The 27041-nt window shown below is 39.1% G+C and overlaps 1 protein-coding gene across 2 annotated transcripts in view; it reads right to left on the minus strand.

Annotated features, from left to right (window-relative positions):
• Positions 1-1082: 1082 nt before the first annotated feature.
• SLAIN1 (SLAIN motif family member 1) overlaps positions 1083-27041 on the minus strand; it is a 54586-nt gene continuing 28627 nt past the window's right edge. The window contains exons 3-8 of one of the 2 annotated variants that reach the window (XM_074815475.1): positions 22867-23016; positions 20812-20961; positions 18253-18591; positions 8447-8611; positions 6270-6564; positions 1083-2181 (exon numbers count right to left, since the gene is read on the minus strand). In XM_074815475.1, the coding sequence (XP_074671576.1) occupies positions 2106-2181; positions 6270-6564; positions 8447-8611; positions 18253-18591; positions 20812-20961; positions 22867-23016 (1175 nt within the window). In that variant the 3' untranslated portion in view covers positions 1083-2105. The remainder of the gene's footprint in view (positions 2182-6269; positions 6565-8446; positions 8612-18252; positions 18592-20811; positions 20962-22866; positions 23017-27041) is intronic. The other variant, XM_074815476.1, reaches the window with a different exon arrangement.

The following is a 27041-nucleotide window of genomic DNA, read 5'->3' on the forward strand; positions in this document are numbered from 1 at the left end:
CAGTATTACCTCCAACACTTGCAACCTATTTCAAAAATCGAGAGTAATGTGAGGCTGTGGTGTCCCAGATAATGGAGGAACAGGGATAAAAAACCAGCACTAGGGAACAGCGTGAAGAGACAGCTCCGACCAGGGCTGGTACGGTCAGCAATGAGCAGAAGCTCATTCTGCCACTGGACTCCAGCCATCTTTTATGAAAAACATTCCGCTGCTTCCCTATCACCAGAAGCCAGGAGAACTTAATTTGGCGGGGTTCTGCAGCCCTCCTTGTCACAGGCAAATAGCAAAGCACCCCCCAAGCTGGCTGACACAATCGATCTGTAAGAAAAATAAACCATTCAAGACCACAGATATTGTCCACAAATGACTGCTTTAACCAGCAGTAATTTCTTCCAATTAAAAGTTTCTGATGAAGAAGATGAGTTTGGCATACTCCTGCTGACATACTTATCCTGGGCAGAGGTAATTTCCTTGGAATATTTCTTGATACTCTCTTCAACAGTTGGTTTTTTTTGTTTTTTTTTTTTTTTTTTTTTAAATGGATTTTAACTGGATTAAAGAACTGAAGTGTGAAAAATGAATTGTTTATCTCTGTTAATGCTATGCTGTGCAGGGATACTGCTGCGCTACTATACAATCACTTCTCAGTGCAATGAAGGTTTTACTCACTGCTAAATGCTTCTCTTTTGTTTTTTATTTTGGCTTGCCCTTTTAAGAAAAGCAGGTCCTTGAACAAATTCTGAGCAAAATTAAGAGGAAAGTCAGAGCCACGGTGAAAGACTCACTTGGTATAAAATCTCTGTTTCCCATTGCACTTGCAGAATCTGAACATTAAATTGAAAAAAGTTCTTAAGATCTTATCAAGATCGATTTAAAAATAATACATATTTGTCCTCTATGCATACTATGGCTTTATAACACAATTTAAAAAGCAATTCAGAAGTTTTCAGATGAACTTAGTTGCTATTTGCAAAAATCCAGCATAATCTTTATAAAATGCTAAGTAATAAAAACTTCAGGAGCTAAGTAAGTGTCAGTTGCTAAATTCTGACAATGGTTACATTGCACACTCAAGAACAGCATTATTGCTGAAATAGATTCTTTATTTCTGAAACATTCCAAAACAGCAGTATACACAGTTGTAATCAAATATTAAGTCATATGCCATTATAAGAAAGCATTGATTAGTGCAATTGGATTTTGTAAAAGATCTATCAAAAAGATTTATTCGCATTAAAACTCATTTTCCATAAGCAACTGTTAATAAAACATTACAATTTAATTCTTTGTAATAAAGTACTGAAAATCAACTGTAGTTTTAGAGATCACTGTATCTTTGTAAGTGCAATGTGACTTATGCTGCCATTTTAAATACAAAACACTATGACAATAAATTAACAATTGAACAAACGGTGAAAGACCAACAAAACCACGCTGACCCAGCTGGATGGCAATTTCCAGTGAATGCTATTTTTTGTGTGCTTCTGCAACATAAATATACTGCTTTGTATTGCCAATGGTACGATTTTGTAAGATATGTTCCTAGCGCTAAAAAAGTACATTACCCCAAAAATATTATTTATGGCACAGAAAAGTTAAATTATCTCTCTGTTGTTCAAGGTTCAGGCAAGTTTAAATGAACTTAAGTATACAAAATAAAATGTACTGGAAACACTAGAAAAAAATTCAAGCACATACATAAGTCCCCCCAAATCCAAAATAAAATGCATGATGCCTTTACACTGAATAAATTATCTTAGAATTTCAGTACAGTCAAGCTGTCCAAAAGCATTATCTCCTAGTTCTTTCCAAGGAAATATTCTGGTACTTTGCACATATATACTACTTTCTTCAGTTCCAAATGCCAACACTGCCGTTGTTAGTCTGATAACAGTGCAGCTGTTCATGTAACTGATTAAGTGCAATATTTAGTACTTGAGAAGATGTTCATTTTTTAGAAATGACATTGCATTATGGATGGTTACATATTAAAATCCTGGGGGAAATAATACTGTATGACCCTCCTTTTCCAAATCATTGTTACCCAGCCAGCTGGGTAATGAAATCCACATCATTTATTTTCCAACATTGATGGGCATCCTTCATCAATAGCAGCCGTCTCTCCAGTTCCCATCCCGCATCGTGCTGAGTGATGAAAGTGGCTTTGGAGGCTGAAGAAAACTGTATGAACCGAATGACAAAAAAAGACAAAGGAAGTCATATTTCATCTGAAAGATCAAGGTAACAAACATAATTTCCTTCTGCAGTGACACTGGCTTTGTGGCTTACTTAAGACACATCACTGGTATATTTCTGGCTCCATGCTAATGCAAATGTAAATATCTATGGTGAAATTAAGGCCACTTCCAGTGAGACCCCATTACTGTTACTGGTCTTAACGGGGTCAAAGTTTTGTAAAAAGGAGTTTGGTGAGTAACTGTCATGATGCACGAGACCCCTCTGAATGGGAAGATTTGGCTTTTCAGGCCTAAAGATGATAAAAACCTACTGTTGTCACAACGAACAGCAGAGATCTAAGGGGAATATTCTCCAAAAAAGCTGTTGTGCTTAGCATGCTCATGAAAAACCAGCACTTTTATAAAAACACTATGCAGGCACTGAAGAATTCTGGCATCTTATCAGTTGAAGAACTCTACTAAGTCCTGCTCCAGACCCTTTTACCCAAGACAACTGATGACATGTTTCCATCCCACAGCTGAAGCCAGAGAGCTGGCAGTCCCAGCACCACCACTCCTGCAGGGAACTTGCCGTCCTCCAGGCCCTCACCCTCACACCTGGGCTATGTCTCTCAGTAATCAATGAGGACTTATTATAACATGCTTGCTGACCATCTTACAAACTCTCTAGGTACTACTGAGGTAACTGTTTCAAATAAGATTAAAAAAAGGAAAAACAATCATCTGACTTGGTCTGACTGCCAACTCACTGGTGATGAGGCAGGCTATCTCTAATTTGCCACAACCATATTTTAGTTACACCAGAATTTGCTGAAAATGAAGTGTTTCAATTCTGTGAAACTGTTTCTTATAAAACCAGGTCTCAAGCCTTGTTCTCTGCTTTTTCTGTGAGTTACTGATGCCCCCTCTCCCTTCCAAATGACCTTGGCTGGAAAAAGGTGGTGGTATGTTGTAAGGCAGGCAGTCTGTAAAAGCAGTCACCAGAGCAGCCTCTCTGCTGCAACTGCTGTTTTAGTGGCAAAAACATTGCACTTAAGTAAAAAAGTTGGTTAAACTTGGGTTCAGCCAAGCTGCTTTTGTCCAGCTCCACTTTGTTGCAGGATCACTTATCTTTGATATAAATCCAGTTACTTGAGGCATAAACCGCAACCTGCCTCTGGCATTTTCTGCAACTGCTGCTTTCATTTCTTTTTTTTTCCAGAAAGAAAAAGAGAAAAGTATGTTTAACAATCTTCAAGAATAAATGGAGAGGGCAAAAGTAAAGAATAATTAAGTTGAAAGTAAGTGTAAGAATACTGCTATGTATCCAGAGCTGAATCTCTGCTACAGGACAATGAACAGGAAAATGCCAGCACTGAAAACCATTTCAAACAAGCACAATCTGTCAGTATGATGCCACATGGTTTGAGATAAGAAAATTTTGAAGGATCTGAAGTCCCTTTCTACTTTTCCATCACCAGCTGGATTGCAGCAACTGGCTCCAGAGCAAGGCAGCAGGAACAAGCAAGCCTCCCACCTTGGCTCCGGAGCTGTGCTTACATTGCTGCCATGCCTGTGCCTGGTGCCTGGGATGATCCAGACCCTGAGCTGCTGACTGACTTCCTGGCTTTAGCTGGGACCTGCCTCATCACTGTGGACTTGTCTGGAGACTGGGACTATTGGCTGACCCCAGTCACCATCAGTGCTGCTCTTGGCTGGGCACTGTGGGGGAGCCTGGCTGTCCCACTCAGCTCCTGGCTCACCTGGCCCTACAGGAAGCTGCCCCTGCTGAGCCTCACACTGTGTACAGATAGAAAGAGGAGGACTGGAAGGGCTTCAAGAAGCCCTGAGCATGGAGTTGGAGAGGGCCAAGGGTTGTGGATCCATTCAACAGAAACAAAAAAAGGTGCTGCCTCACTTGTAAGACTAAGAAGAGATGGACTGTGATGTTACAATTTCTTTATACTGCTTGTGGATACATGAATCTCTGACAGCAAGGAGAAAAGTAGTTGATATTTAGCCAAACTGGTTATCTTGGCTATTATAATTTTATTTCACAAATTATCAAAAGCACTCCCTCATCCTGTGTTTGATCCTATGCAGTAAAAACTGAAGTTCCTGAATGTAGGCCCTATATAAAGTGTCTAACAACCTATTTTAAGTATATAAAATGCCAATAACTTGGCTGCCTAACAGTCTGGCCATAGGTATGAAGACACAGCTTTACTCTGAATGTGCACTTCTCCCTGAACGTCGGATTTATTTAAAAAACAAAAGACCTATTCTACTTTTTAATCACGTCATGACTAAAAACATTGTTTAATTTTCCATATACTGAAAGAAGCTAGACTCTAGAACTGATAATCAGAAATACCATTCCTTAGAAATGATCACAGTGACAAAAATCAATAGTGAGAAAGTCTGCTTCTGACAGCTAAACTCCTTCCAAGAAAATTCTGTATGAACTGAAACTGCCCTTATTTTCCACATGCATAAATAAAATTAAATGAGAGTCTCAAACTAAATGAGGGTCTTAAAGAACTGTAGGCTTAGCTCCAATCTGCCTGTGCTTTTAGAGTTCTATAAACTTGTCATTACCACAGTGCAAAGACCATCAGTCTTCAGGGATCATTGGTCTGGCTCTATGGCAACATATGATGCTGCTAAGGTACATTTGAAGGCAAGAAGACAGGAGCCCAGACTTTCTGGACTATAAATAGCTTTGTTAGTGATTTGAATCAGCTTCTAATAAAAACAGTGTTGAGAGTACAGTGTCTCACCCTCCCACTGCAACTTCTTATTTTTCTTTAATATTGTCTGTTGTATGAAAAGTTACAAAATAGCAAGGGACTGGTCTTCATGGACCAGAACGTCTCTTTCTCGTATGTTGCTATGAAAGATTTAAGAGCTCTGCAGAAGAACATGAAGTGGAGGAAAGGGAAAAAAAAAAAAAAAAAGAAAGAAAACCCTCTAGTATAAAAGAACTCTTAACAGAGAAAGTCCCAGCAGAGAGCAAAGGAGGTTGTAACAGAAATCTCATGGTACAGCCTTCATCAAAGAAGAAACCTGACAGCTCTTTATCAAAGTTTCACTGCGGTTGGTCAAAATCTGTTGTCAGTCACATCGGTGTAATCCCCAAGTTACTCAACTAAAGAGAGAATGTGAGCAATTGAACTCATTCTGGATCTAGCCAGTATGTAGTTGAAAGTGTAAAAATGGTGAGAGCTTAACAGTCACAGTTCATCCAACAGAAAACCAGGTGGTCACACAGTGGACCCTCACAAGAGGAGGGATGCATGTGATGGAACGAAATAGTTGGAAGAGTTGACACAACCTGATAGAAGTTTCTCTTTGAGAAACTTCATCACCTATTAATCACAGAACATACAGCTAAGAGTTTAACTGCCGGGTGTGATAAAGTGATTAAAACAGAGTCTCTTTCCTCAAGCTTATTTTATTGCTTGCCCTCAAAAAATCATTTGGAGATTAAATTCTCTTGGAAAAATGCAAAAAAATGCATCTGCTTAACAGTATAGCTCATTGCAAGTATGTGACACTCCAGGATTCCCTGTTTGGCTATTGTGTCCCAGCTGGAATTGAAAAGATGCTGGTTCAACCCAAGACTGTACTATCCAGGATATTTCCTTCCTCACAATGCCGTACTGTCACAAGTTGCATTTTTACAGTCTACTGCCATTTACAACAGGGATGCAACTCTTTCTATGTGAGTACTCTAAGATTTGTTCATCCTGTGACACTGAAATAGCAGCTGGCACAAGTCTGTAAGAAGGCAAGCCACATATGTTAATGCTATGAGGTTTCCATTTGTTCTGATTTCTTACTGATGGGCGGCAATCCATTCTTATTTATACGTGATTACATTCTATCAGTTATCATAGTTTACTAGGAACTACCAGCAAGCATTGTCCACCACTATCTCTGGAAAGAAATATTCACCATTCAGTGACTCAGCACTGGGAGCTAGAAACTCTTCTGTTTTATAGCCCAGCTTCATATTCAGGAGAAAAAAAACCACAACACAATCTAAACCAAAGCCATCCACATAGGGAAGGAGGCCTGTTTAACTCTTACCTTCGAACTGGCTGTGCAATTTTACTTCTGGGTATGCCACTCCCATTGACGGCCAGCGATGGTCTTGGAAGAGCACTGCGCCCTACAATCCCCTGACTGGCAGTCTTGTTTGGCATTGGGATCCCAGTGTTAGAATATAACTGCAAGTTGTTGGACACTGGAATACTGCTACTACTACTACTACTACCTTGTACGGTTGGGCTTACGTAGGCAGTAGCTTTGAGAGGCTGTCTGACAGACACTGGAAAATGTCCCACACTGTGAACTCTGTGTTGAAGCTGTCCTGGTGATGGAACTGTAAAGAGTGGTAGAAAATGAAGTAACAATTTCAGTATGTAATAGATGAGGCTGGTTAGTAATGCTCATTTTTAGATAGATCTGAATAGGAATAAACACATCATTATGCAATTTACTTGCTAATTATAAACTGCTGAAAACCCCCCTGGATCCAGTACTGTGTCCAGTAACACTGCACTGAACTAAAAATACCCTGTTCCATTCCCACCCTGAACAAAAATCCCACCCCATACTCATCCCTTCTCCCCTCAAAGAGGTTTCATTAGCCATTACAAGCACACTAATTCTACCTATGCAATTAGAGCTTTAAACAGGAGAAATTGCTAAAAGTATAAATTAATTACTGTTAGAACATTTAGATTTTTGTGAGGTTGCTTGCAATAACCACATGTTCTTTAAGCAACATCACATTAAAGCATTATAAAACATCAGAGAAGTCTAAGCTTTATATATAAAAACAATAAAAAGGCTATAAAAAGGTCTTGAATAGAACAGCATATTCCAAGGCCAATGTTACGTAAACTGTCATTTTAAATCAATGCTATGGGTTCCAGAAGCTTTATTTTCTACACAATCCTGCCCTCTGGTGTACATCAGACACGCATCTGTTCAGAGTCCACATATCAAAAGCAAACTCTCAAAAGCCTGAAGCACACAAACTAACACACCGCATACAGGCCAATCTTTTTTCAAAGACTTGAAAAAGGACATCTTAAAATCATTTAAAGACACAGGAGAAAATACTGATATGTGATTCAATTAAACAATGCTGGCAATATATTGCTATGGAACTCTTATCATAACACAGCTCCTTAAATACCACAGCACAGCCAATTATTAGAAATGTTTTTCAAAAAATTATTTCAGAAAAATCACATTTTATACCCACATATATATAAACACAAAGAAATATATATTTCTAAAATAGTAAATAAAATTAAACTCTCAATGCACCACCATGCAAATTCAAGTGGGAACCTGAACAAGACTTCCAGTCTCCTATTCAAATAGGAGAGAAATAAAAAAATAAATCCAGCAGTCTAATATATTTACCAGAAAAGATGCAATTTAATAGTTTTGAAGACACTTGTAAATTCTGCTTAAATTTGAAAGAAAACACCCACAGGAAAAGGTTTTGCCTTCTCCCTCCAAAATTTCACAGGACATGGGAGGCAGAAGTTAAATCCTTTCTCCTGCCTGTGTCCAGTGAAATCCACTTACTCCATTTCCTCTCAGAGTACTTCATCCACTGTGCTAGAAAAGATGAGTTTGGATCTTGACCTGTCTTGTTCACGTTCTACATTAACAATTAAACATCCATCCCCCCCATCAAGAAGTCACCTAAATTTAACTAATTACAGAGTTATTTTAATTCCCCCACTCAGTAAGTATATTATACTCAAGGATATAGCCCTCAGTTTACCACATCTGCTTGGAAGAAAGTGGCTTAACTTTAGTCACCATGTATTTTAAAATAGTATTTATACAGTGTACTGTAAAACCAGCATTGTATTAATTACCAAGAAAAGCAGTTATCAATTCTAGTATCAAAACTAAAAATGTAAGCTTATATGAATTAATTGTATTATTGGTGCTTCTACAATACTACTAATTATTATTTTCATTTTAGTTTTAAAGTTAACACAAGATCAACAAGCAAAGAAAAAAGAAAAAGGATGAAACTCAATACCGCATAACAAGATTGGCAGATTTTGCTTTCCAAAATAGAAACTTTGAAAATCCTGAGCTATATTAAAATCTAGTGCAAAAGGAGTACAGTCTGCTTTTAATTTTTCATAAAGCAGAGGATCAGTGACTGGGACATGTATTTTACCACTCTGCTGATTCCTTTCACGCAGCCAAAGAACACAGGTACTTACTACATGACTGCATCCTTGAAATCCCATTACTCGCTCCATGCAAATTGGAGTCAAAGCTCTGACTGTTCCTCACAGTGACTGGAGAACTAGCAAAGCCAGCATTACTGTTAATGGTGGGGGTACTTGGCATCCGAGCGAGGTTAGGCATGCTTCTTCGAAGTTTATCTGAAGCAAAAGAAGATAACATCCATAGTCATGTCAGAATTTTCAAAAAACACAAGCAGCCTCTGAATAATTTCTGTAGGAAATCAAAATTAAGACAAATTACTTCAACACAAAGAAAGGTTTTGCTCTGCAGGAAGAATATGAATACATTATTGACAGCCTACTAATTGAACCCTTCTGACTACTGTAACAACACGGTTATTCACAAACAATTTTGAAGACACCAATAGGCATTACATTTTCAGAATCACAAGGATTTAAACACTAAAGTGTCATAATAAGGATGAGTTTCACATAAGTGTGTAAAGTAGGTCAGATGAATCATGCCCTAAATGTGCCTGTTTCTTTGCGGTGAATACAAAGCAAGGCTGCAGTGACAAAATCAGACACAGGCATCTACACTGCGGATGTATAGAGACAGGTGAGATGAATCCATCCTAAGTGACTAAAGTCTTGTTTTCATGTGCCAGTGAGATGCAAAAAAATTCCATTCAGTACCTAACGTTATTAGCATGTTAAGTTCCTGCAGGTGGCCATGCGCAAAACCTGCTACGTCTTGATGCTGTTCAGTTGCTTGGAGCCCTGGACTGGCACCAGGATTTTCAAATCTGGTGGTTCTCCCTCCTACCCTGTGATGACTGATTTGGTGGGTATCTTCAGAACAGGCCTGTAAGGCCTTTCACAAAAAGAAAGCTGTAAATGCCCCAAATGGTTCTGGGGCGAGTCCAACAGCTAAGAGGTCAGAAGATGTCTGCAACCCTACTCACACTAGTTGATTTGGAGACAGAAGCCGAAACCAAGTCTGACATCTCAAGACGACTTCCCAACCACAACAGCATTAGGTAATCTAGGGTTAAGCTCTTTTGGTCTCTTCTGCCATGGGGCCAAAGGGAGATAACTCAATTCTGTATAACCAGAAGAGACTGGCAAGGGCAGAAAGGCACACACTGAATGACCTGGTCTGAATTGCCTCCTGTGACATGACAGACTTCAGTAAAGTACCGCTGTGAGGCAATAACAAGTCATTCATTAAATTGTCACTGACAACACCACTAACGTTGGCCTCTTGGCCAGGTTCTGGAGCACAAGTGTTGGGCTCTGCTGAGGTGGCTATGTTTCTCCTGGTACTGCTGTCACCATGGAGGCCACCAGCTCCTGCCCCTGCCGTAGGTTCCAGCTCCTAGCAGATGTGTGCCTCCAGTACTGCAACAGAAAGCAGGGGTATACTTGTTTTCTGACAGGCAGCTAGACTGCTCTCCAATGGCAAGCAGGGCATTTCAGGATTAACATTTTGGATTTATGCACAGGAATGACACATCACACACGGCTTGGAATTGATGTTTTGGGTCGACCTCCTAGCTCACACAGGGCAAGTTCAGTCCACAGAAACAACGAATTGACTTAGGAATCTCTGTTTATCAGTCCATATAAATATATAACCTATTTAGCACCACCATGAGCTCCTCCAATCCTTAAAGCTGCTAACAACTGATGAGTAATAAGAAGTGACAATACAGTTTTATCTACACAAGGTATTAGTAGTCACTAACAGTAACTTCAGTATGCATGATGCCTATGTAACTCCAGCAAACTGTATCACAGCAAAGCTACAACTCTAGCTGTTATAAAAAAGAACTAGTGCAGAATCCTGCAAATAGTCAAAATATCCTTGTACTTCAAAGGTCCAGAATTTTTAATATCCTCATGTCCTGAGTCCCAATTACTAGTTTCTACCTGCCATTCACACTATATCATTCACACTAGTCCTGTAATGATGAGACCTTCTTCTCTTCCCTCTCAACTAAGGCTGACTTTCAGTTACCATAGATGATCTGACAGAAAACCATTGTTGTCTAGGAAATAGTTTAAATATTCCTGTGAATTAAATACACTACATTTTCATATTTTTGAAATCAAAAAATAGGTATGGGAGGTAAGATAGGGAGGAGTTCAGTGCAGGAAAAGAAAATGCAAGGTTTGAGTTCCTGGAAACTACAGTACAGCCAAATCCTAACAAAGAAACAGTTTGAGGGTAATCCCTCAAAGAGTTAGAGTTGTTGTGCTTCACTGACTCACCACTGACACTGGCAGTGGTACAGCAATGAACATTAGCAAAGGGATTACCACTGCGGTTCAGTCAGGTGCTACTAATATCACGGATATAACAATGATAAAAGTTTTCAGGCTTCCAAAACTGTCCTGGGGATGCAAACAATGGCATCCATACAGCTACTTTATGTCCCTATTTCTGAAATACTCATGATTTTGCAAACTGGAAAGGGAACTTTCTTCCTATGATGCAATCCTTGGCGCAGAGCGGCAGAAAATTCATGAATATGGGATTCCTGTAGCTACTGTTAATTTTGGAGCCCTAGCATACCCTTTAAAATCCTAGTCCTGAAATCCTAAATCAGTATTACAGCACTTGGCAAAAAAGGTTTGAGCAGCAGGATGGTGGTAGGGAAGATAGGACTGCATAAAATAGCTTTTCTAATACTATCCACATATCACGTTGTATAAGCAGAATTCCTTGGACTCTACAACATGCTCTTTCACTCAAGGACTGCATCAGCCACAACAGGCATGATCTGCGCCTTGAATTGTCCAGTGGATGCAGCCACAATAGCAGGAAGAATAGGTACAGAAGTAGCTTGTATTTCCTCCATGTCATGGGTGGCCACATCTTTTGCCTCCTGTTCATTAGTCCCTTCTCCTTCCAGCAGTCTGATCTGCTGCTGATTCATTCAGTCCTCAGGCAGCAGATTCCTGCTGCACCTGCACATTCTCATCCATCGAGCATCTGTGTTACTTCTTTGATGGGTCCTTGTGTCTGCTGAGATAAATGGCCCTGAAAAGCAATGAAAATAGCAGGTCAGTTTTGTGTTTGGGGAAAACCCAGAAACGTTCGTCTTGATGGCATTTTGCAGCTTTCATCTCCTTGGATGATGCATCCTCTTTCATCTCTCTTGAAGTTTGTTCTGTCACCTGTTCATCTCCTAAGAACAGTGGAAAGAGTCTTATAGACGATTTGTTTGCAAATGAAATGCTGGCTCTTGTGAGCTTGATATATGGAAGCAGAAGGTGGGAGTTATGTCATTTTAATATTATTTCAGGCCACTGAGATGTGACTAGATACAAACTTGCTGAAAATACATGAGAAGAAAACAAAAATATTTTTCCAAGCTGCTAGTAGCAAACCTTCCCTTTCTAGAGCTCTTTACTTTCCTAAGACTGATGAGAAAATTAACAGACAGGAGTAGTGAAGGAGTAGAGCTGAGATGTATTCCCAGGTGAGAAGTAATTTGCCCAAATAAACCTGTTTATGATGAATGTTGAAATTTGCTAGGGTTTCTGCTGCCTCTTCTGCACTAATGTGGTTCAGTGGCAAGCCTAAAAAAACCATCGGTTTACAGTTTGTTCTGTTACAAAGATGTGGATATTAACACCACTGAGGAACTCCAAAGGACCTACACCTTCTACAGCATCCATAGTTATTGTGACCCACTACTGAGTCTCAACTATAAACCTAGGCTGAAACAAATACAATGTTTAAGTAGGATGCAGCCCTATAAAGCATCACAGATGTATCTTCTCCTTTCCCCAGCCTTCTTTGAGATGTAATAGCATGACCTACAGGCATTCTATTATTGAGATATTTGAAAGTGTGAAGAAAATGTGAGGACAGGTCATGCGAGGGAGTTAATAATCAGTTCCTGGTTATTATCACCTTCTCAGAACAGTTCATGCATATACGCACATGCTTGTCACTTCATGAGTGTTCTTTAGGTGCCATACGTTGCCCTTGTTTCACATATCTGCAGCAGAAAGATACACCAAAAATCACCTACTGCACGTTTACAGTTCTTCCCCTATGTGGCATCCATGCTGAACTGCCTGTTGCCTAAAGCACATGAAAAACTGGGAATTGCCAAATACAGGGTCTTCTGCCCTCAACTGAAAATGTGCATGAAAAGAACACCCCACAGCACAGATCATATTCACTAGAGAAATGGGTCAAAAAGCAGGCAAAAGTGTCCTTTATTTTGTCAAACATTCCACAAAATTACAGTAAAGACAGCAGCTTGCCTCTTACCCAGCTGCTTCAGTTCTGATTTCTTCCAGAAAGTTCTTCCCCAGAAGTCATTTCTTCTCTGAAGTCAGCCTGGGATCGGTGGCCCAGCTTCTTTCTGGCAGGACACCAGAACAGGAAGCACCTGCCTTCTGTCTTCTGGTCCCAGCACCGCTGGTTGCCATCCCTGTTCCACCACCTCTTTGTTTTTTTTTCCTTCCCTGACCTAATACTATCACCGGCTGAAGATTAATGTCCACGTAGCATGCAAACAGACCTTGCCCTTGGAGCAAAGCTGCCCCAGAAGAGATGTGCTCTTGGTGGGCTGCCAGAGTGGGAGGTCTGTAGCGGTTCTTGATAAGTATCATTATCTCTCTGCCAAAGCGCCTCATCCAGTGAGGCTCTCCTTGCAAGGAGGGATTAAGTTGACTCTACAGTGAAGTTTCTTAAAATACATTTATTCGTTCATTGAAAGTTATACTCTGCAAGTGTTGTCAATGTTTTATTTGAACAAAAGAACTCACAAGCCTCGCCAAAAGTGCACTATCATTAAGGAATGTGATACAATGAATCATAATTATTAGTGTCTCAGAGAAATCTATATCACCGTTTAACCTATGTTAGCCGTTTCTTACACATATTTAAATCCTTCACACAAACCCTGTAACTCTTGTCTGTATTGTATGCAGAAATAAACTGGGGAAAAACCATAAGGAAAAAAATCTGTGCTTTTGTATTTTAAACACTATGTTCTATGTTATGTAGGTATTCAGAGTTTGTTCTGAAGTCTAAAACTTGTAGACTCAATTACAACTTCACTTGAAGGGATTAATTTCTCTTCCTCATCTTTGAAGGCCTGAGTTCAGTATCTGCATTACACTTGTTACGGTTATAACATTTATGACTTCCCAAATACACCAGGGTCTGATTAAAGGTCTGTGGAATCATCGGTTGATATAACAGAGACATCAGTGTGCAAAAACACAAATAAAGATTAAGAACTAAAAGCAAGTCTTTCAGTTAAGCGAGAGACACCATTCTTCACGACTGTCAACACCTACATTTTGCTAATGTTGAACACTTCCATTTTATTCAGAATTATTACTTCATTTCACCCTGGCTTCACAGGCATGTTTCCCACCACAGATAGTTACAGCAAATCAAAGATTTTTCCATTATTCTTCTTGACTTCTCTCCACTTATCACTATTCTCAATGTAACTTCAAAAGTGACAAAGTAGGATTTTTTTTCTCCTTTTCTTTAATAAAGTCTGCAACAATTTCCTACAGTGACTCCTCCCTTCCTTATCAAACAAGGGAGGTTATGAGCAGGAAAACACTCTGTACATCAGTAAATCAGTAACAGTCCTTTTCCCACCTCTCCGAACACACAAATCAATGTTAGTCTATACTAAACTGATATCTAAACACCAACCTACTGCCTCCGAAATGCTACTCTTCTGTATCTGCCTGGAGTTTGCTTAAAAAAACCAACCAACAAACCACCACATTTGCAGCTTTCCAAATGAGGCAAGGGTGTTTCAACAGCCAATGATGTTCATAACATTTCACCTGAGAAAAGTTATTCCCCAGAAGAGTACAAAATGAAGTAACTTAACTAGTAATTTCTGAAAAAGAAAAGCAATTTTTTTCAAGTGAATGGTATCTGTGGCCTGTTTATGAAGGTATCAACCAAGCTAATAAAAAAAAAAATCAACATAAAAAGGTAATGGAAAACATACATTAAAATTAAAAGGTCGCCTGCGCTGCTACGCAATGAAGGATATATTTTATAGCTGCCCCTTCTTACTGCATTATAATAAACTCCTTCTTTAGCAGGAATAATTTGTCCAAAATACGAAGTTTCCAATTTTCAGGTATTACAAAAATGGACACTTTAAAATGCACAGGAAATAAGGTGTGTCAGGATAAAAGTTTATGAGTAAGTTTATCTCAAGATCTGGAAAGTGGGCCTGAACACAAGATCAATCCCATTTTCAGTATCTTGTCTATCCTGGATTTTGACTATTCTAGTTGATTTCATAGGACTATAGTTCTGTTACATCTGGTTCCAGAAAATCAGAAGTAACAAAGGGCATAAATATTAACATCTATTCAAAAAGAATAAAGTGACCCAACAGAAATAAAAAAATTTTTTAAAGCGTTAAAATGAAAGAGATTATTTCTGCATCACAGTAAAAAAGCGTACATTTATGGACAACATAATACATGAAATTTGGTGGTATTTCTTATATGAAAATGACTAAATATAAAGTATTCTTGATATTAATAGAGCTAGCAACATTTTAAGTTGTTAACCATGAACTTTAAATTAGAGGAAGGGAAGAAAGGTATAAATACACATCTTTCCATTGTCAACATATTAAAGGCTTTGTTAAGTTATAAAATACACACTAACTAGACGGACTCACTTTAGCTAATTGCAACAGATACTCAAAAGCTGTTCACCACCTTAAACACATTTTAACATATTTACATTTGCACACATCTGCCACTTTATGCTATCATTTACCAGGAGCCTTTCAGTACAGCAAGCTGTTGGGGCCTGGCAGTAAACGGGACTGCTACCATTCACTCAGACACGGGTGGGATAAGGCGAGAGAAAGAACCTGAGCCCGAGATTGGGGGCTAGATGGTGTGGTATTTTAAAACAGATGTTTGGTATTTTATCTTAAAATAGATGTACAACAATTTAAAACAGGGCAGAGTGTCAAAATTATAGCAGGAGAAGCACTTTGCTACAATACATTGGCAAGAACAATGTGTGAGTTCAAAATTATGGCCTCAAACACAGCTGGAAAACATCTGTGAGAGTATTCTTACCCCAAGCACAGGCAGAAGATTACTATGGTGCCAGAAACCCCAGACAATCTCTCTGCTACCTAAAATGCAATCCTGTGGATGGAGAACAAGCAGCCCATTGGAAAGAGACTAAAAACCTAGTACACAAGTCAGTACCTACGCACAGGTACCTCATGCCATTTGAGAGACTCTGGGTTGTCTGTGGCAGCTGAACAGGGTGATGGTGAAGCCAAGCAGGGTGCATCAAACTACCTCATATAGCACTACACGCTTGTACGTGGGCAGCTGAATTGGACCCTTCATACATATGCGGGCACCCACATCCCAGCATTTAAATGTAGGCCCTCCTCATCAGGCAGCCAATATTATACTCTTAAAAGAATTATTAAAGTTTTCCAAGTTTATCACACCATCAGTGTATTTGTTACAGTACAGATAGTTAAAGTTAGAATAAGTACCTCAACTAGCACACCATACCAAGCAAACTTCACTAAAAGCAGGTAGGACAGCATCCCTCATACCATTTGTTCCTAAAGACAAAAAATTGTACTTGAGTTAAACACATAGACTAGTTTTAGGGAGACACTGTGTCAAAGCTAAACACTGTTTATTCACCCCAGAGTGAGTGCCAAAATTCAACAGTTACTTGCCACTTACTCTTTTCTTATGGAGAGCTCTGTGAATGATCAGATGAACCAGGGGCCAGACTGCTGACTGCACATACAAGAACACAAGTGACCTCTCTGAGGTAAGAGAGTGGAAGAGAGATTTAGGAAGACTGCTGAAATGGCCACAAGCAGCACAGCATGTGTTGTGTGCAATTTTGATTAATTATGGATGATGCTTTCCACATATATTGAAAGCAGTAACTAAACAGTTTAGTCCTTCCATCTATCACAGCCCTCTTTCTCATTTGTCTTGGTAAACTGTAACAGTGTGGAAGACACCATCCATCACACGGAGCTTCAGATAAATTCTTATTTTGCAGTCTACCTCCATTTCAATGTGTAGGAGTTTTGAAAGACAATGAAATTGCTGCCAAGATGATGAGAAGTGCCGATAAGATGACGCTGTCGTAATACTATTCAGACATACTCGATACAGTGAACACTTGACTCCTTGTCTGCCAACAGAATACAGTCAAAGCAAAATGTTTCTCAGCATCAGTATTTGCCACCTAAGTGTATCAGTGCTACATGACTCAGAGGCTGAAGGTGCAGAAGCTGAAGAGATAATTCCTCTCTAAACATAGTGATACTGGCTGTTAGAGGACTGTCTGTCATCCAGCAAACAGGTAACTGAAGTCACGTGTGTCCATCTCAGCAACACCAAACAGATTATTCAACACCTCAAAGTTCTTGAGAAAAAAGGCAACCAGGTGGTAAAATTGGTGGCCTTTTACACTTATACGCTTCCTAGTTAATCAACTAGTCTAGTGTTTTCAGTGCCCTGTAAGTACTTTCTGAGGTTTCCATATGGGAATCCAATGCTTAAGTTCCACTGACACGGAACACACACAAAAAAAAAAATCATTGGAAAAGCATCTGGGGGCTATATAAAAAGGTTGCAGCACCACATCTTGCCCTTATTCCTGAATCAAAAATACCCCATAACCTTCCTTTCTATCTCCCCAACATTTCTGCAAGTCTTTCAGTGCTGTCCCATTCCTGTAACTCACCAGCAAGAAAAATAACATTGAAATTAATATGACACATATGCTGTATCAACAAACACCCACGTCACTCTGCCCTCTGTTAACGTCAGCCTTCTTTATATACTGCCACTTGTCGATTATACTTCCATCCCATGTCTTACCTTGAATGCAAGTGCTTTTGGCACCAACCTATCATGTCTTATTTGTCAGGAAAGCAACATGCATACCTGTAGGGTTCTACAAATAGCAGCTTTGTGTTGTTTTGGACAAGACATCTATTTTCTTGCCCTAAGGTGAGCTGTAACCTGTAACATGACAAACAAGACCCTGACTGAAAACTGTTTTGAATTAGCTTGGGGAAAAGACTGAAGGAATAGGAAAGTCAGATGCAGCATGAGGAAGAAAACTGTGATCATAATAAGAAATGAAAGGAAGGCAGTAGCAACAAAGGAGGGAAACTTAAGTCTTGAATAAGCACTGAGACACAAATCTGCCAGAGACTCTGAAATACTTCTCAAATGCAGTGCAAAAAGCAGCAATGGCTCAGGACAGTTTGGGAGTGACATTATCTCCCACTACTTTAACAGTCTGCCCTACCAGACCTGGAAGAGGAGCAGAGTGTTAACCCCTGTTGTAAGCACTCATCGCAGATTCACAGCATGGCTGTATTAACAGAAAAGTCAAGAATAAGAAAGGGAATGAAAATCTGAAAACCCTATTTTGTATTTTACTATATCCACAATGGACACGCACAGGCCAAACTTGAAAACCCAATCAGTTCTTCTAACCAACCAAGAGCAAAGATGCTCTTTCCTTTTTCTTCTTTCTTCACTTTTGGTCATCCTTGCAGCACTTTAAACTAGCCTAAAGCAACAACTTTCATGACCAGGTCACAGATTACATTTTGTAGCAAATTACTTAACAATAACATACCTTGATCATTTGCACAGGCTTAAATTGCTTGTCACCATTCACAGATTGATCTAGATGTCATACACTAAACACACTTCACTCTATTGACACAATTTGATCTTTAAAATGGCACTGGCACTTTGCACAGAGAAAAGGCCACTTCTCAGAAAAGCATGCAACCCACCTCCGTTCACTCTATTTGGTTGCTGCTCTGGAGTTTGGGCTTGAGGAGAGTAGTAGGGCTGCTGATAAGCATTTGAAGGGAAGTGCGGGGAGGTAGGGCTCCTCCTGCAGTCCCGGATACTGGAGAAAGTCTGTGAGTGAGGAATCCCTCTCTGGAAGGGTGAGCAGCGAGTCAGCCGTGGCTGCGGAGGTGGGAGGTGGTCAAACTCTTCCTCGTCCTCAAGACTATAGCGATCATATTCCTGGTCACCACACGTCCCTTTCTTTCCTGCATGCAGAGAGACGCTTGAACTGTGCCTTGACACAGATGCTGAAGTCGAAGCATAATCTTGCCTAAGGCCTGTAAATTCCAAACAGAGGATGATTCAGCTTTTGCTAAGTCATTATCTCTTAACATGCACTTCAATCTTGAAAACTAAGCAGGTAAGCAAATGTAAATTTACAGCAAGAATTGGATTTGCAACGTCACCAGGCTGAAGATCTGAGGTAGGATCTACCCTGATCTATCTTTTGGTGTCTACTTTTCAGGCATCTAAGCCTGAATTATCTTCCTCAGGATCCCTTTTTAATAAAATTTAAAAAGGATACAGGCATCTCCAAAAGGCAGTACCTGTGAGATGTCTTAGACACCTTTCAACATTAAGATGAATTGCCTTCAGGAGGCACCTATTTCTCTGCCAACAGAAAGACTACGTAAGTATTAACTTTTAAAAACTTAATTAAAGGAATTAACACTCACTCTATTCATTTTCCAAGTTATGGCTATTCAACTTTTATATTCATGCAATGAAAATGCTGACAATGACATTTCCTAAACTTATAACCTATGTAATTATTTTGGCTCTCCAACTTCCCTGAACCAGAATTATTTCCTGCTAGTAACCAGTGTCACGGACAAGGCTTAGCGGTAACACAGCTGTGTTTTAGACAGGCACGCATCCTTCCACACCCTTCTCAGAACACCAGGTTTTGCAAAACATCCCACTATTAGCACTGCCCCAGAAGAGCATGTTTGCTCCAGGTCAAGTGAGAGGGAACCATCCCCATCCCTTGTACATCCTCCCTTTACCCAGCTGGACAGTAGCCAGGGAAAAAGGGGATGTACATCACATTTCCAGGAGCCGTGTAACCCTGCCAATAGCTGCGCATAACAACTTTCCTAGATTTACAAAAAGCCCTTAGCTTTGACAGATGTCTTTGCTTCATAATGTAAACTTCTTAATATGCTTCCGCCCTCCTATTCGAGTGGGAGCTTCTATTTGTGGCCATGCAGAGAGCGTGCCTCTGTGCACGTATAATACTACCACTTTCTACAGGAATAAGTGGACAATAACTATCATGTGCTCAAACATTCTGTACCAGCTGCTCCTCCAAGGATGAGATACAAACATTACACCTGACATAGATTAGAAGAAAAACTGTTTTTTCCTTCCAGTTTACCAATGATCTGATTCCTTAAAGCGCCAAGTACCTGAAGTCTTTTTTGGAACCTCAGTCTGAAGGAGACAAGGGCAGTTGTCATGTAAGTAATGCGATCCTTTGTACCTTTGATAGTTTGGGTTTTTTTTTTTTTAAATTCTTATCACTTTCATATAATATCAGAAATTTTCCGAGCTGTGACCACACACATTTGTCAGCTGAGAATTCAGCTATCTTGGTAAGTCTCACACTTGCTAATTCCTATGCTGCACATAACGAGTGCTACCAGATGCTCAGCAAGTTCAACTGCTGACAAGTGATCGCTCCAGCCTGCTCAGTCTGGCTGCTGCAGCAGATCGCAGCTCTAAGTTTTTCTTCACGTTTTATTTTTATTTTATTTAATCACTTATTACTTGGCATTTTCCCGTTAGCCACCATCTCTGAATTTCTCTTGGTTTTTCATCTCATCATTTCCTCCTTGATGTCTCACTTGGCACTAGCAGGAAGTGAGAAAGATACTGTACTTACTGAGTGACTTCCAAGTCAAATGCCCTTTACTGATGAATAAAGACATTTTCCAAAAATTATAATCAAGTCAAACTATAATCTATGTCAAACAAGCTTTTGGGCTCAGATCTGTGCATAACCACCACTCTCAAACCAAAATGTTAAATTTAAATGCCCCAATTCAGAATTTAGGGGAATTAATTTCAAAATTCATCTGACAATTAAGAAAATCAAAGTAGAGGCAAAGAAATCCATGAGACCTGTTTATTTTTACCTTTCTCATGAAACGTATGCATGAGAAAAATGCTTTAGCATCTTCCCTCCACAAAAATTATTTTAATTAATGTGGTAATACATTATAAATCTTCTAAATCTACATCACTCAACAAGTATGGAGCTACCAGTTGGGATTCAGAAAAATATAAGCATCAAGTTTTGAAAGAATCAGTACCATTAACCTGAACCCAACAACGTGCACACCTTCTCCAAGTAGGTGAAGAGTTCTTCCACCTGCCCCTCAAGAGGTGACACCTTTTAAGAAAGAGCCATTTGACTGAGACCAGACTGGCATAGTTTTGACTGTTATGGGAAATCTTCCTCAGACTACTTTGAAAAATAAAAAGAAGACACCTACTCTCCTCCTGTAGACGAGCCATTATCTGAACATCGGTGAGGTCCTGCAGCTTGTATCCCATGGAGATGGAATCATCCTCCAGCTCCGAGGTGCTCAGTTCACTGTCTATTGATGACTGTGGGCTCAAAGGGGAACTTCTAGAAATATAACCTATGTAAGAAAACATAACTTTTAGTCTGTGAATACATCCGGCCATCTTTCATTCGTAACTATTTGCCCTTTATGTTACAGTAGCTTAAAATATTTTCTGTATAACAGACAAAAATTTTCAGAAGTGTAGTGCAATCCACCAACAATTAGCAAAGGGCTTTGATACTCGTGAGAAGTTGTAAGTGTAGTAATGGATCATGAATTCCTCTGCTTGTTCCCAAAATAGCATTACATAGCCCAGACAATTAATAATTTACCCAATACAGTTCTGATACTGCTCAGATTAGTTAGTGTAGTCTAAACACATCTGCATTTGAATCCTTCTTATGGGACTGTGGTTCTCACTGCTCTGTTCTGGAAAGCAAGTGTGTATGTGTCACCAACTTCTGCTCAGTGCTCAGATTCCATATTAGAGTCATTTAGCTAAATTTTACTGGGTTTTTTTACATTGTTTATGAACATCAAATAAATCAATGACAATAACAATTAAGACTGAACATTATGCAACAACAGAGAAAGCATTACCTCCTTCACAGAGCTACCTTTCAGAGAGGGCTCTGGATTCTACATTCTTCCCTGCATGATAGTAAAATATAAACTAAATTACAATTAGTTGCATGAGCTAGTTGTTGATCAACTTTAAAGAAAAATTCTTCAAATAAAACAGTAAATCACTTTCTAATATCCTCTGGACCACCAGACACCCACTGCCTGCAGGGCAAGAACTGCTGTGACTATGGCTCATCAACTGTGCTTGTACCACAGATGTGTATGCATCCTCTAGCACTGATCAAAGCAGCCACCTAAAATTCATCCTAAATTCAGCTGTTCTACCTCCAACAGAAAAATACACACAGGAGATTGCTTTGGAGGGACAGTAAAGGGTAAATGTGTTTGCTTTTTTAAATTTGCAAGTTACAATGGTCCTCGAGGTTTTGCAGAGGTAGTAACAGCTGTGCCTTTCTGGAGCAGCAGTGGGGAGCTAGACAAGATAGCTGGGGGTATCTCAAATAGCATGAGATGCTTTCATTTAGGGACTAAACTACATCCCATTGAATAGGGGAGTTAAGACATCTCACTCACATCGACACCTACACCAGGTGTTCAGTCAGGAGATTTATCTCACCCATATCCCTAACAGGGCTTTCTGCACTGATTTCATGCATTGTAAACAAAATTATGCACAGATCGGTGTGACACTGATGCTAACTTCCTTAGACCACACCTGCTTCCACCAGCAATAAAATGTTAATGCTTCTTCCCCAGAAGATTATTTTCTCCACCACCACTGCAGCTTAAGAGAAGTCACAGATATAAATTGACTCCTCATACCTGTAGTGAAGAAAGAAAAATGCAACTCTTTGCAATTTAGAGCCCATAGAAAGTTTGTATTTTTCCTAAACTCCTGCATCCCGTGAAAATCAGTGGCAAACATAAAATAAATCTTGGATAGTAGCAACAATGCCAGCTTGAAAACAGCCATGATTCTGCTGGCTATTTTTATTATAGAGGAATTCTCCCTGCAACTTCATTACACAGCTGCACAAATGTTTCTGTAGACATAAGGAAGGGGCACAGTGGGGCAGAAATGAGCAGCGAAGGGCAGACAAAGCTGGGGACTGTTTAAACTGACACAGTTGCAACTGTACTCTCAGGTAAACTATTACTGAAATACAGGCTCTGTTTATTAGCATAGCTTTCCTATAACATGCTGTGTAACACAGAAGATAACCTACACTGCTAGTTAATTGCCAAATTTTAGGTAATTTAAAAAAAAAATCTCCCTCCGAGATGACAGGCTATATACAATCATCCTAACAGTGTACTGCTGTTAAATGCCAGCAAGATTAGATTAAATTAAGCAATTCTGTAAGCACTGTAAATCAATAAAAAGATAAGCATTACCTGTCCGTTCAGGTGTTAGTATTGCTTTACTGGAGGTTTTAGAGAAGCTGGGACTATTAAAGCCATTGGTATATGGGGTGAGTCTCGCAACAGGACTATAGGGAAAAGCCAAGGAGACAGGTGTAGAGAAGAGGTTCCGCCATCGGCTAGCTGTTACAGATGCGAGGGAGGCGGGGGAAAAAAAAGATTTATCGTTATAAATAGAATAGTGCTGTTAGAGAGAAAAATAATCTCATCTTAATCTGTTCATTATACATTTTTTACTTATGGCAAAAGAAAAATAATGGTCAAAATTCAGCAGCAAAACAGAGGATCAGCACAGCCTTCTACATGTAAAAGTGTGCTCCAAGAAGATTTCTAGCAAATATGTCTTGTTTACTATTTTCTATGTATACACCATTTTGGTATATATTCATCACATACATCGCTGGGTGCCAACACACAAAGTAACAGAGGAAGTAAAAACCACTGCAGTTAATAGAGAAACACAGATGAAATTTATAGTGCTCTTCAAGGACCTGTTCATGGCAATCAATCATCACACAATTGAATTAGCGTTAAAATTATCAGTTATGGGAGTTCAGAGACACAGCAGTAAAAGACGCTTAACCTTCAAGTGCTAAAAATAACTGTAATCCCATAGCAAGCTTTTAAGATACCATATTTTCCCTTCTCTTTTGACAGCATCAAACTCCTGATTACATAAGCATGCAAATTTTTTTTTCCACTCTTTTTGGAGGATCAACCAAATAATACAACAGGGCATCTCTTTTTCTACATATTGCTTACAATAAGCTTGCAAAGCATTTGGTCTGTTCAGTAACATCACACAGAGCTCAAAGTAGGCAAGAAAGCTAAAGGCTTATTTATTTTACATTTTCTGAGTTCATCCAGTAAAATATGAATATAACTGTCCTTTGGTTTGCCTGGTTTTTAACATGCATTCAAAAGGTAAAATAAATAATATCCACACGCTCTTCAGAAAATAACTAAATATTAAAGTTGCTTTAAGTAGAAGGAAAAGGCAAAACTTAAAAAAAGTAAATTTCAGCCAACCCATTCAGGTACAAGAAAAGTTTGTACAGATGAAAACCAAATGATAGTATCACATGTTTATTTGTGATAGAATCTATTTTGTCCTGACAGATGTTACGTACAGTGACACAAGGAAGGGAGCTAGGAACATGCCTATACCTAGCTTAAAAATCAATGGCATAACCTTGGTGTTTAGCAGGTGTACTCTTGAAATGTCAGATTCTGCAAACCAGTTTTCAAAACTAGAAGGGCCAAAAGCCCTCAAAATCTATTCTCCATCACACGGCTAGTTAATACCACAAATCTACCGTGTTATTTGGACCTGTTGATCCAGTCATTTTAAAGACTCACAGATATTCCAGTAATACTCAGGCCCCCTCTATTTTAAAACCTCACTGTCACCAAAATGTTTTAGCAGGACACACAAACTTTATTCCTTCTTGCCAACATCAACACTGTGTGGCCATGGGAACAGCAGGGAAGCCTATCTTGTCCTTGGGCTGTCAATCACATCCTTGCAACCTTTTGGAGTAATCGGTTCATCACCAGTCCAAAAGATGCTATTTCCCCCCTACTCCTTTTTGCTTTGACCCACACTCAGCGGTACTCCTGGGTTTGTAAGGAAATAGGCAGCCTTTTCTACTCTTCCCACCAGTGCTACTGAGCTTGGAGTGAAGGCAACTGCCTGGTTCCACCACCGGCACAAAGCAGTCAGCTGGGGAAGGCGGGTACCTGCAAGGCTCAGTCTCTGTGGAAAGGAGTTAAACTACACATTAGTAAGATATAAAAATGCAAATTATGATCTTTGCCTGTCTCCTCAAAGAATTATTGCAATACCCTCATGTTTGATGATTCTAGTTCCTTCAAGCTTACAGAAACCTAAAGGTCTGAGTTCTTAACCACGAGCAGCACCAGCACCACTTCTAGGAAATTTCTCGATGCCAAGCAACACAACGTAAGACTTCCCAGCAGGGCTATTTGTCCTTAATGTTCACTAAGGTGATCAGTTCGGAAGTCAAGCACGCAAAAAGGAGATCAAACACAGATGGATACAACTCTATAAACTAGTAATTAACAGAAATTGCTGGAGATGAGATTAACTCACAAGAAATTAGTAACTGCAAGTTGATGAGGCATTAATTGAAAGAAATGCATGCAATAGACTAGATCTTGATATCATATCCACAGATAATGTTTGTCATTTCCACTACAAACCATCAGTAAGGAGCAAAGGATGACAGTTCCTTGCAATTTTATTTTTCTGCCTAACACAAGATCCTGTTTTGTAGCAGCCTGATCATTTGCCAGGCCAATTAGCTGCCAGCATGTTCTCACCCCCAGATGTGGTCAACTGTACAGCACAAATAAACATCATTCATTACCCTCTACAATAACCACTGTGAGCTGGCCAACTAAGCACAAAGCAACAGTTATCGCGACTATGAAAGCAAGAACCCACATGAAGAATATAATTAGTATTTATGGCAAACTAGATTTCAAACTCCTCTTTCAAATAGTATGTGTTCTCGAGGAAAGATGGACGAAGAAGCCAGGAAACTCTACACTAATGTCTCTATATACTAAATCTCTAAATATACCAATGTAAAATATCCCCAAATCTAACTTTTGCTACCGTGCCTAAAATAAAACTTCGTAGTGTTTAAATGTCAAAGGATTGACACTATTTAGGCATATGATTAACTCCATTGTTTAGGATCAAATATAGAAAACTGTTTTCCTTAGGTTTCAAATGGAAATATCAAAGTACATATTGAGTACTTCTACAGTATTAAAAAAGACAACAAAATTAGACTTACTGAAGTCTTGTGCTAATGCTAAAAACATAAAAAGGTATGAGGGAAACAGTGCTACAATCTAGGCAAATATGCAAATTAATGTAAAAACTGTGCAACAGATAGACATTTTAGGATAGTTATTTCACTCCAATTCTGAGACTGCCCTGGTTAGCATCATAAAACACCACTATGGTATGCATGGATGAGACAATGTTGTTAAGATCTTTATTTTAAAAGCCCAGCTGTTAAGCTCTGAATTTTACAGTATTTGTAGCTTCTTCTTAAATCCCCAACTCCAGTTGCCCATAGACGAAATAAGAAATTCAGGTACCCTTTAAAAACAAAGGAAGTTTCTAACCTTTGCAGTTGAACAGAAACATGAATAATCCTCCTCTGCCTACCTTATACTGAAGACGCACTGAAGGAAGAAAAAGTATCAGCCCTGGAAAGGAAAGCAGGGGCATCTAAAGAACCATCAAAAGAAAAGAGCCAAAAAATCAATTTGATTTATTGACAGCAAAGAGTTAAATGCATTAACAGCTTGACATCTTGAAGCATGAAATTGTTGAAAAGACTATTCTGTAATACAATAAGCACAAACTGTCCCAGTTAAAGTCTACAGTTAGACTGGGAGTGCCCAACTTTTCGGGTATTATTTCCTTGGTTTTGATCAATTCTTAGTAAGCAGCACTGGTGATGATGTACTGCATTACACAATATTTTATAAAGGACTTGTCAAAATGACTACATAAGCAACCAAGCAAAACCTTTCCTTTAAAAAGTAAAATCAGCAACAAGTGAGACTGTTCATAACTTTAAAATATTTACTAATACAACTGAAGGTTTAAAAATTAAGATCTTGTTTTTATAACTTCCTTAGAGATATCAAAATGCTAAAATAGATGAGAATAGTAACTCACAGAGAAAAATATAAGCAGCTACATAAACACAGATATTCACCATACTGACTCCTGTGAATAATCAGCATTTGATAAAAAATGATGGAAAATTTCACATGAAACATCTGTGATGTGAACATCTACAGAGCTGTGTGGCTCAAAAGGAACCAAGCACCCTGAAAAACCACAGCATGTTGTACCATATCGAAAGCATTTTCTTTACTAACAGCAATTTCTCATTTAAGCTACATAAGGTACACAATTTCTAAACATATGTAGAAGCTTGTTTTTGAAAGTGAAGATGAAATTTGCTATTTAAATTAATGGCAATGGTCATAAGCTGGGACATGAGGTAAAAACCAGCATAAATTCTTATTATGTTGTTTTAAATTTGTGGGGTTACACTGATGTAAACAGGGATAGATCAAGTACAGGTCCTCTACTT

This window comes from Strix aluco, chromosome 2, assembly GCF_031877795.1.
Source record: "Strix aluco isolate bStrAlu1 chromosome 2, bStrAlu1.hap1, whole genome shotgun sequence".
Lineage (NCBI taxonomy): Eukaryota > Metazoa > Chordata > Aves > Strigiformes > Strigidae > Strix > Strix aluco.